Source organism: Diceros bicornis, chromosome 5 (genome assembly GCF_020826845.1).
Source record: "Diceros bicornis minor isolate mBicDic1 chromosome 5, mDicBic1.mat.cur, whole genome shotgun sequence".
Lineage (NCBI taxonomy): Eukaryota > Metazoa > Chordata > Mammalia > Perissodactyla > Rhinocerotidae > Diceros > Diceros bicornis.
The window spans coordinates 63,231,324-63,242,531 of NC_080744.1; the positions used below are offsets into that span (position 1 = coordinate 63,231,324).

General features: G+C 37.9%; 1 protein-coding gene across 9 annotated transcripts in view; it reads left to right on the forward strand.

The window, feature by feature from the left end:
* KIF23 (kinesin family member 23) overlaps window positions 1–11,005 on the forward strand; it is a 29,648-nt gene extending 18,643 nt beyond the window's left edge. For 2 of the 9 annotated variants that reach the window (XM_058541952.1, XM_058541954.1), the window contains 10 exons: window positions 99–257; window positions 2,165–2,322; window positions 3,018–3,191; window positions 3,490–3,669; window positions 3,989–4,300; window positions 7,386–7,616; window positions 8,516–8,598; window positions 8,793–8,871; window positions 9,534–9,604; window positions 10,380–11,005. In XM_058541952.1, the coding sequence (XP_058397935.1) occupies window positions 99–257; window positions 2,165–2,322; window positions 3,018–3,191; window positions 3,490–3,669; window positions 3,989–4,300; window positions 7,386–7,616; window positions 8,516–8,598; window positions 8,793–8,871; window positions 9,534–9,604; window positions 10,380–10,395 (1,463 nt within the window). In that variant the 3' untranslated portion in view covers window positions 10,396–11,005. The remainder of the gene's footprint in view (window positions 1–98; window positions 258–2,164; window positions 2,323–3,017; window positions 3,192–3,489; window positions 3,670–3,988; window positions 4,301–7,385; window positions 7,617–8,515; window positions 8,599–8,792; window positions 8,872–9,533; window positions 9,605–10,379) is intronic. The other 7 variants (XM_058541957.1, XM_058541958.1, XM_058541953.1 and 4 more) reach the window with 6 other exon arrangements.
* The last annotated feature ends 203 nt before the right edge of the window (window positions 11,006–11,208 follow it).

The following is an 11,208-nucleotide window of genomic DNA, read 5'->3' on the forward strand; positions in this document are numbered from 1 at the left end:
AAAGTACACCATTAACTGGACTGGGGCTCCAATCACAGTGCTAAACTTGTTTAAATAAGCTCTTTCTCTCCTGTGTAACTTTTTATAATTCAATCCAGAACCACTGGTTACAGAAGTGATTTTACAGAGTTTTCCACCTTTGCCATCTTGTGAAATTCTGGATGTCAATGATGAGCAGACTCTTCCCAGGCTGATTGAAGCATTAGAGAAACGACATCACCTCCGACAAATGATGATTGACGAGTTCAGCAAACAATGTAAGGGCAAAAACGGGGTGCAGTCATTTTAACTCCAGGAATTTGCAATGAGTCTGAGTTCTGTGGCGGGATAGATTTTTTTTTTAACTTTTTTTTGTTCTTCAGGAAGATTGGCCTTGCACTAACATCTGTTGCCAATCTTCCTCTTTCTCCTCAAAGCCCCAGTACACAGTTGTGTAGCATAGCTGTAGAGTTGTAACTCTTCTATATGGGAGACCGCCTCAGCCTGGCTTGATGAGTTGTGAGTAGGTCTGCGCCCAGGATCCGAACCAGCAAACCCCAGGCCGCTGAAGCGGAATGCATGACCTTAACTGCTACACCACCGGGCCGGCCCTTGGGATAGATCTTTAAGGAAGGGTTATTCTGTCTCTGTACTTTGTAGTGCTGAAGGCATTGTTCAGTTGGACTGAGAGGAACTTTTCCCACAGCTTTTTTATATTCCAAGAAAGTAAAACAACAAAAAAAGTGGGTATGTATTTCTTCCCCTTTTTAAATTAACAGGGATGGACACAAAGGACTAGTAGCTACTTTATTTTTAGTTCCTACTAGTTACTTCTTTGTAAGGCACTTAACATATATTACATCTTAATAACTGTGTCTTTGGGCAAATTACTTAATCCTCTATTTCTTAGTTTCCCTGTCTGCAAAATGGGGATTGTAATTGTTCTACCTCAGAGGGTGTTGTGAGGATAAATGAGATAATGTACGAAAATCACGTAGAACAGTGAACAATCTGGTACCCAGTTAAGTGCTCAGTGAATGTATCTATTTTTATCATCATCAATTTATTTTAATCTTCATAAGAAAGGTGTGAGATAAGTGGTATTTGAATCCCCATTTTGAAATGAGGAAATGTGCTTGGAAAAATTAAATAACTTGCCCAAGTCACATAACTAGTAAGTGGTGTACTAGGGATTTCAAGTCAGATCTAACTCATCCTAACTCGAGTGTTCTTTCTGTTAGTATTTGTTGTTCTGAAGCCAATTATTTACCTGTAGGGTTGGGAAGGGGATGCCATGGTGCAAAATGAAAGACTTAGTGTTTTTTCAGTAATAAACAGAAAGCTTCTATGAATGGCTCTTTTTAGACTTCAGAATCAAATTCTAGGTTTTCTTCCAAACTTGATTTCTGATTATAGAGTAACTCTCAAAGAGAGATTTGCTGAATAGCTACATTTTTTTTATTGATGTTTTAATAGTTTTTATCATTGTGAAATTTGGGGTTGTAAATTTTTGTCCATCACCATATATATGTCTCCCTTCACCCCTTGTGCCCACTCCCCCCCCCCATTGCCCCTGGTAACCACAATACAGTTTTCTCTGTCCGTGTGTTGGTTTATATTCCACATATGAGTGGGATCATACAGTGTTTGTCTTTCTCTTTCTGGCTTATTTCACTTAACATAATACCCTCCAGGCCCATCCATGTTGTTGCAAATGGGACGATTTTGTCTTTTTTTTATGGCTGAGTAGTATTCCATTGTATATATATACCACATTTTCTTGATCCAATCGTCAGTCGAGGGACACTTAGGTTGCTTCCACTTCTTGGCTATAGTGAATAATGCTGCAATGAACATAGGAGTGCATAAGCCTCTTTGGATTGTTGATTTCAGGTTCGTTGGATAGATTCCCAGTAGTGGGATGGCTGGATCATAGAGCATCTCTATTTTTAATTCTTTGAGGACTCTCCATACTGTTTTCCATAGAGGCTGCACCAGTTTGCATTCCCACCAGCTGTGTATGAGGGTTCCTGTTTCTCCACATCCTCTCCAACATTTGTTGTTTTTTTGTCTTGGTGATTATAGCCCTGAATAGCTACATTTTATTTATTAACAGCTAATAAAAGTTGATTCCATTGGTTATTTTGGAATTGGGGGAAACTTGGCCCACATGCTTTTTTTCCAGCGATTACTTTTAAAGCTTTGTTGCAAGAATTTGACAATGCTGTTTTAAATAAAGACAACTACATTCAAGGAAAACTAAGTGAAAAAGAAAAGGTGATCTCAGGACAGAAACTGGAAATAGAACGACTGGAGAAGAAAAACAAAACTTTGGAATATAAGGTTTGTTTGGGGATTATTATGAGGGATGTATGTGCTGGCTGTTGAGCACTGGTCTTGATGTAGCCTTTCTGCTGTAGGGGCCGGTAAGCGTGCTCCCCGAGAGTTATTGCTTGGTTATTTACTAGTATTCATCCCACCCCAAAAAAGAGGAAATGGGAGTGGAAAGCATAAAAGGGATAACACACTCTTTAATTTTATGAATTAGACTTTAGCAATTGGAGAGAATGTTCTCTGGCCCAAACAGGTGAGCCTTCCAGAGGGCTTTCTGGAGTTTAGCTTTGGTTATAGCTTGATTTTTGATTTATTACTGTATAATGCATATTTGTTCTCTCTTTTACAGAGGATCACTTAGGGGGTACACACATTCCTTCTAGAAAGAAGCTAATCTCAACCAATATATTGTTCTCTATTCTGAAAATAGGCTAAAAAATAAAATTTTATGCCTTAATTTTAGAGGAAAGTAATTTCCACATGAAATCAATTATAACCTCATCTTTCAGTGAGAAACTTGTTTAAAAGTTCTCATTTATAGGGATGGAAGTAGGAATTCAGATGCAATTTCAGAGGAAAATGCTTCCTCCATGATTCTTCTTCCCAAAGCTGTGCTTGCATAAGCAAATCATGAAAGAGATTTCTTTACAGCTGGGTGAGATATCTATATACCAGATACTGAACATAATGGTCTGCCTTCCCAGATTGAGATTTTAGAGAAAACTACTACTATCTATGAAGAAGATAAGAGGACTCTGCAACAGGAACTTGAAACCCAGAATCAGAAACTTCAGAGACAGTTTTCTGACAAACGCAGATTAGAAGCCAGGTTGCAAGGCATGGTGACGGAAACAACAATGAAGTGGGAGAAGGAATGCGTGAGTGCTGTCCTGTAGTGCTCTCGAGAGGGATGAGTCATTTCACAGTGCAGTGTTCTGAATTACTGTGCTGGGGAGTAGGGTTTGGGTGGCAATGGCAAGAGCAGCCACTATTCAGTTCATTCTGTTTCCTTTCTCTGCCCTTAAAATTCATGATAGATTAATTAACATTATGAAGCACAGTTAACTCAGGAAGAATTGGAGAACTGTCATTTTTAGGGAATAAAGTGTTTGCTAATCTGGTGCACTTGTTTGGTATAACTGAACTGGGACATATATTGCCACTGATAATCTGTAGGAGCGTCGAGTGGCAGCCAAACAGTTGGAGATGCAAAATAAACTCTGGGTCAAAGATGAAAAACTGAAACAACTGAAGGCTATTGTCACTGAGCCCAAAACTGAAAAGCCGGAGAGACCATCTCGGGAGCGGGATCGAGAAAAAGTTAGTCAAAGATCTGTTTCTCCATCACCACTACCTGTAAGTTATTTGTAGTTGTGTCGTAACGTAGTACTAGAGAAAATCTGTTCAGATTAGGTGACTATTTCTATGTGAATCAATTCTTTGTTTTATATTTACTTACTATATTTCTCAAATTTCTATTTGTAAATATTTTTATTCTATTTATAAATATTTTTAAATTTAATATAAACAAGTTTAGTACAAATTTAATATAAAAAGTTTAGTAACTTAGTACAAATAATTATAATGTTGTCATGTGCTAAAATTGTAGAAAAGCAATGAATTGTTTCTCTCAGTTTTTCAGTCTCACTCATTAATTTCTCTCCAATTTTTTTAGCTTTCTGGTAACTATATTGCTCAGATTTCCAGCGGCCAGCAGCTCATGAGCCAGCCACAGCTACATAGGCGCTCTAACTCTTGCAGCAGCATTTCTGTAGCCTCCTGTATTACGGAATGGGAGCAGAAAATACCTCCGTACAACACACCTCTCAATGTCACATCTATCGCAAGGCGTAGGCAGCAGGAGCCAGGACAAAGTAACACTTGTGTCGTGTCAGACAGAAGGCGAGGGATGTACTGGACTGAAGGCAGGGAGGTGGTTCCTACACTCAGAAATGAGATAGAAATAGAAGAGGATCACTGCTACAGGGTTAGTGCCAGCATTATTTTACAGCATCATAGCAACAGATTTTAATCTTGTTTTTTGTTTTGGTTCAGAAAGTTCAACAGAAAGATGGGTGTGCTCCAATATAACAAATAAAGGTCTAATTTTTCTGTTAATTTGAAAGATCAAAATGACCCTGCAGTTGAGGCCTAGCTCATTATCTGAAAAAGTCTAGACACATTTGGCAACAGAAGTAATGCCTCGTGTTCAGTGAACGCAGGTCAGCTGGGCGCATCCCAGAGGACACTCCTTTTCAGTTGCATAAACTAATGAGCATCCACAGACTCAGGGAATGTGAGTGTCTTAGAGCACATTTTCCATTTTTTTCTTTTGATTTTCCTTCCCTAAATTAAAGTTTTTGCTGCTTTTGAACTTTCTTTTTTAAAATTGTTTTCCCAAACTTATTTTAAAAAAATTCAAGCCCAAAGAAAAACTGAAAGAATGGTACAGTATCATCTTTTCCCTCTTACCTAGATTTACCAATTGTTACTTTATATACATTTGGAAACATTGTTTCTTGAACCCTTAAAAGTAAGTCACAGACTTTGTGACACTTCATCCCTAAGAATAAGGACATTGTCCTACATAACCACAATCTTTATCACACCTAAGAAAGGTAACATTAATTGAATATCCTCTAACATACAGTCCATGTTTATATTTCCCCAGTTGTGAAATGGCTTTTCTTTTTTGAATCTATGATCCTACCAAGGTGAATGCATTACATGTGGTTATTGTGTCTCCTTAATCTCTTTTAATATAAAAGCCCCCTCCTTTTTTTGATTTTCATGACATTCATGACATTCAGTGTTTTTGAAGAGTCCAGGCCAGTTTTAATTACTGAAGGCTTACATGTCCCATAAATTGCTTTTAATCTCAAGACCTTTATCTCAATTTACAAGGGCTCTGCCTCATTCAAGGATGTTTAAACAAATTCATGTTTATATTTTCTTCTTAAGGGTTAAGGTAAAGTTTTCCTTTGAATCTGAATAAATGGACCAAGTTAATATTGTGAATTTACATTTAGTAAAATCTTACTAGAGCTCTTTTAGAATTTTTCTTCTAAACAAATCAATCTTATAGTAAATATTTGCTTTAGATTTTCTTGTATAATTGAAGGTACAGACAAATTTCACTTAGGTGGTCTGCATTCCTGATTATTAAGGGATGGTGATGAATTGCAAGGTATTTACCAAGGCAACAGGTGACTCTCAAGTGTCTTAAGTTCTTTGCAGATTTTGCTTTAAACCTTTTTAGGGAGCAAATTATGGTGACTGGTCTTTCTGATCAACTCTAATAAATCCCCTTTATTTCGTGAAAGTTTATAGACTGGAAACGATTCAAGGCCTACTTATGCCTTGTCAACATTAATATAATATCTAATTTTGGCTATGAGATATTTAAGAGGATTTACTAGAGATCCTTTAACTTCTCACTTGAAATCAAAATTTCTTTAGAAGTGCAGCAGAAAAGTTTAGGCTAGTTATCTATGACGCATCTCGGTTTGTTCGTCAAAAATTATGTCCGGTGGACTGAATTACACTTCAGTGAGGAAGAAACTTTATTTCATAAATGATAGTAGATTGTAAGGACTACCATCTCTCTGCAGCTTGTTTCAGAATGTATTTTATTGCTAAATGTGTTTCAAGAAAACCATCACCTTTGTTAAATGATAGATCATGAGAGTCAGACTTTCTTTTTCAATGTTAAGCCATTTTAAGAACGGCAAGTTTCCTGCTTGCTGTGAGACCTGGGCATCCTTAGTGGCAAACTGTATTGCCCATGTTGATAGTATCGTGATTTGTCACTAGTGCTTCATTTGTTCCTTATAACTATGTAGGGGAAAGGCTCTAGTTCTCCAGATATGCATTTTGAAATTGGGATCTTCATACTTGACCAGCTTTGAAGGATTTGGCCTGCGACAGGCTGTTTGATTTGTTTTCAGTTTTAGAAACAGAAGATGTTTGCAAAACTCCCAAAGATAACTCATTCTTTTGAACTATTAACCATGCCCTGTATGTGAAATATTTTCTCTCAGGCTAAATGTGCTCAATTTAACTTACCCAAATTTACATGACATTTGACTGGAAGCAACTAGTTTTTTTATTGTATGACAGAGACTGATTTGACACTACATTCTTTATTTGGTTCTTGGAACCTTTATGAAATGTTTGGGGAAAAAAATTGTTGGTGTGTTTTAGCCATTGTTTTTGATCTTTTCGTTAAGTTCTGTTTTGAGATTTTAAAATCCTACCTGAAAATACTCAGAAGTATTTATTTACATTCTTTTAATCATTTTATACATACGATTCTTATTATACCTTATGCTTTTACCATTTTGTACTATACAGCTCCATCAGCTTTTTTTTTTTTTTTGGTCTGTCTGTGCAAGGAGTGTTTTCTCTTTTGTTTAGAGGTCTATGATATGTTTAGGGCTTTTATTGATCTTATTGAAGCTTTTAACATAGTTGTGGACGTAAGAGATTACCTCACAATACCAGGCACAAATACTGGTTTTTGATTGAGAAGGCAAAATGAATTATTATTTGTCCAGAACACCACCTACACAGAAAAGACTAGCAGCATTACCAGAATTTTTCCTTCCATTCTTTATTGAAAGGGAAGCTCCCTGATAGCATACAGTCGTGCACTGCTTAACGACAGGGATACGTTCTGAGAAATGCATCATTAGGTGATTGTGTTGTGTGAACTTCCCCGAGTGTACTTACACAAACCTAGATAGTGTAGCCTGCTACACACCTAGGCTCTACGGTATTAATCTTGTGGGACCTCCCTCGTATACATGGTCCATCGTTGACCAAAATGTCGTTATGTAGCACATGACTGTATGTAATGTATAAGCTGGTGTTAAAAGATGTTTGTTGGTTTTGTGTTTAAAAAGGAGAACATTTAAATTACTTGAATGACATATTTCGCTTTTGAAAAGGTTCATGCGTTTGTTTTGATACTGTCACCAACTAATGTAGCCAAACCTGCTGCACTTCTAATAATATGCTTCTATTAATTCTGGGTTATGCTTGTTTCTTGATTCCTCTTTCAACCTGATCAGAACGTACCACCAATTCGTCTCCGACACAGACGATCACGCTCTGCAGGAGACAGATGGGTAGATCATAAGCCTGCCTCTAACGTGCAAACTGAAACAGTCATGCAGCCACATGTCCCTCATGCCATCACAGTATCTGTTGCAAATGAAAAGGCACTAGCTAAGTGTGAGAAGTACATGCTGACCCACCAGGAACTAGCCTCCGATGGGGAGATTGAGACTAAACTCATTAAGGTAAAAACAAATTTACACAGGAGAAAAAAATATATAAAAACGTCAACAACAAATGATTTATTCTTTTGATGACACACAGGCAGCATCAACTGGAACATAAACCTTGTTGTTAGAGAACTCAAGTAACTGCTTAGGTTGTGAACCCGCTGAATTAGGACTGAATCTGCTTTCTGTTGAATGAGGCTTAGAGTCTCAGGTTTGTTAGAGGAACTCCAGATCTATTATTTACTTTTAATTGATGTATGTTTAGTTTTAACCCTTACTTAAAAAGTAAACCTAAACAAAGAACTCCCACTGCTTTCTGTCAGTTCAAGATAAAAAGCCCACATTAAAACCCACCAAAATTACTTAGTATTGAGCTACTCAAAGCCCTTTCCCTTGCCTGAGAAGAATTTCCTTCAATCAGAGTCAGTAATCAGGGAAGTAAAAGACAAGACTGGATAAGAAAAAGTTTTTCATTTCAAATTCAATTTAGAGGATGGTTCTTATTATAATTATAGTTACAACTAAGAGTACGTTGTCAATTGACTATGAGGGGGATGGTGCACCTAGAGAAGAAAGGCTAATGCCTTAGAACATTTAGAAATTTCTGGGAGATTTCTTGATCCTTAGCCTAGTTAAATTTTAAATTATAGGTTGAAGAAAAAGGAATATTTTTTCCATAATTAAGAATGTTACTGATTATATTGCCTTGAACAACTTTGTTTAGTGAGAGATAAATACTCAAATTTCTAAAATATTTTAATAATACAGATCCAGCAGTCCCACGCACCATCTGGTTTTGTGGACGGGAGTTTCCATAAAATAGTAGAGTGTTAAGTTCAATTTAAAGTATATATATGTGTGTTTATCATTGGATGTACCAAAGTGTTGACAGTGACCTTTTCTCTTGACTTTAGGGTGATGTTTATAAAACAAGGGGTGGTGGACAATCTGTTCAGTTTACTGAAGTTGAGACTTTAAAACAAGAATCACCAACTGGGTGAGTGATCATCAAACGTATCTCTTTAGAGGGCTGTCATTTTCTTTGGTGCTCATTCTAAAGGAATAGAATATCCTATAAAATGTATCACTGATTCTCTGAAGAAGTGTAGAGGGTATTTCCTTGATTCTAATATTTTTCCTGTTCTTAGGTGCAAAAATAATTGTTGCATTATATTTCCCCTTTTTCCGTAGTCGAAAACGAAGATCTCCCACAGCAGCACCTGCCCAACCAGATGGTACAGAGTCTGAATGGACTGATGTAGAAACAAGGGTAGGGGTAAAAATTAAATATTTGTCTGCTTAGTAAAAATCAGGGTGTCATGTTTTAAGCCCCTCGGCTGTTGCTTTTCATGCTCTTTGAAGCAGCTGAGGTCTGATCTCACATTGCCAGGGCAGCCTGTAGGCCTGTTCCTGGCAAACCCGCAAAGGTATTCTATTTCTTTAGGACTGCTCTTACTGGAGCTCTTCAGTTCAAAGCCCCTGTTTTCAGTGTAGAGGGATGGGCCCCAAGAATAAAGTTAGATGCTATCACCCTAGAATAACAAGAATTCACATCAGATTGATGAGAATCTTCTCGGAAGCAGAACTTCCCTGAGGAAGTGTTATTCCTGATGAGAGGCTCATATGGAAAGGGCACGGGAGGGTGGAAGTCAGGAGGCCAACCTCTCGCCCTGGCCACTAACTTTCTCAAGAACTTCTCTTCTTTGTCTAAAATGAGGAAATTAACCTGGATGATCTCTAAAGACCCTTCCAGCACACAATTTTTGTGGCCTATGTCAAATAAATTGCAAGTATCTGACTGGTGTTCTAACGTAGTTCCCTGAACTGGGAAGCAGTGTTGGATCTCACCTGGTTGAACCTATCTAAACAGAATTGTGTTCTGTGGGCTACTGAGAGGCGCTGACGCTTTCCTCTCTGTGATCTCCCTGTCAGTGTGCTGTGGCTGTGGAGATGAAAGCGGGATCTCTGCTGGGGCCTGGCTATCAGCATCACGCACAGCCCAAGTGAGTACTGACTCGGGGCCTTCTGTGTGTGTTTTCCCTCCGCTAGATGTCCACCACCTCTTCTCCCTACCATCCACTCTGTTTTAAGGGGAAATATGTGATTTTTGTTTACCCCTTGGAATACTTGGGCCCTCCTGGCCGACTGCAGTAGGCAGCAGCACTGCTGAGGACCTCGGAAGGCTTGATGAGAGCCCTTAGAGCTGCAAGAACAGACGTGATGGGAGATGGCTCGCTCCTGTTCATATAAAGCTTTCAGAGGCTGAACTGAGATCACCTGTGAGGAGGGGAGGCTAAGGCCTTTAGTCAGGGACGACAGCTCTTCATGTAATTCATTCTTCCCTGACTTACCTCTTAGTCTTGTTACAGCAGTAAGTGTTCACTAAAATAAAATGCAATGGTGGAATTTATGGTAGGGAAAGGAATCACACTTTGACTTCTACAAAACACACACCCAAGAGTCTGGCCCATTCTTTTTCCATATTATTAAAACTCCTTTTCAGAGATGTACCTATACAAGCCCATTTGTCCGTTTTTAACACATGTATTCCTTAGGCAATATGGGAAATCATTGCAACAGGATAAAGATGGGAAGTCCTGTTTTTTAAATTTAATACTAGATAAGCATATTTTATAAGTTATTTGCTTTCTTAGAAGGATTTGAACTTTTTCCATGATAAAACAAGAATTATCTTAAAGCACCCCCTAGAGATTCATTTGCTACAGATGTGTCATTGATTGCAAAATTCAACACTAAGTGCTGGTTTTCACGTTTTAGGCGCAAGAAGCCATGAACTGAAAGTCTCAGTAAGGAAAGAACATTTTTGTTTGTGTTGGTGATTTCTCCAAAGCCAAACCAGAAGGAGCCTTCTGAATCATCTTACAGAACTCCAGCTTTGTTGAATGTCACAGAACTCAGATACACCACACTGGCCTAGATCAGAGATTCCTCTATGGCTCCAAAGACCTCTAGGAGTCAACAAACTATATTATATGCCTTGCCGTATTTAATATTAATTGCAGAGAAAGACTCCCTTTTCTCATTGCTGTAGGAACTTTTTTATAATGCTATTTTTTTTTGTATATTTCTTGTATACTTATAAACTAATTCATGCAAGTGTTTTTCTTGGGTGATTAAGGAAGACTATATCTAGATCACGCTTTTTTATTGTGACTTTTCCGGCTCTTGTCTAAATATTTCTTAAGGTTTATAAACAACACAAATGCTGCTATTGATTAGCTGCAAGAATGCACTTTAGACATATGACAATTCAAACTTTCAAAATAAAGGTGTCAGTGACTGGCCAATAATAAAACGATTTTAGGAAGTTGTTTTGTACGTATATATTCACTTTCTGACATTTAGATATGCCACAAGATTTAAATAAAAAACACTAAGGAATACGAAGTCGTGTGATAGTCATTTAATGCACAGTCCAGCACCTAGCATCATGCCTTGCATTTAGCTGGCACTCATTTGTGGGATGCCTTAAAAGAAAGCACTAGACGTTTCTCTCATGTTGGGGTGCTTGTTTTAGGGCATAAAGGAACGGCTCTGAAAGCGACTATTTCCCCTGCCAAGAAGCAGGAATCTCCCCTCAGCTCAC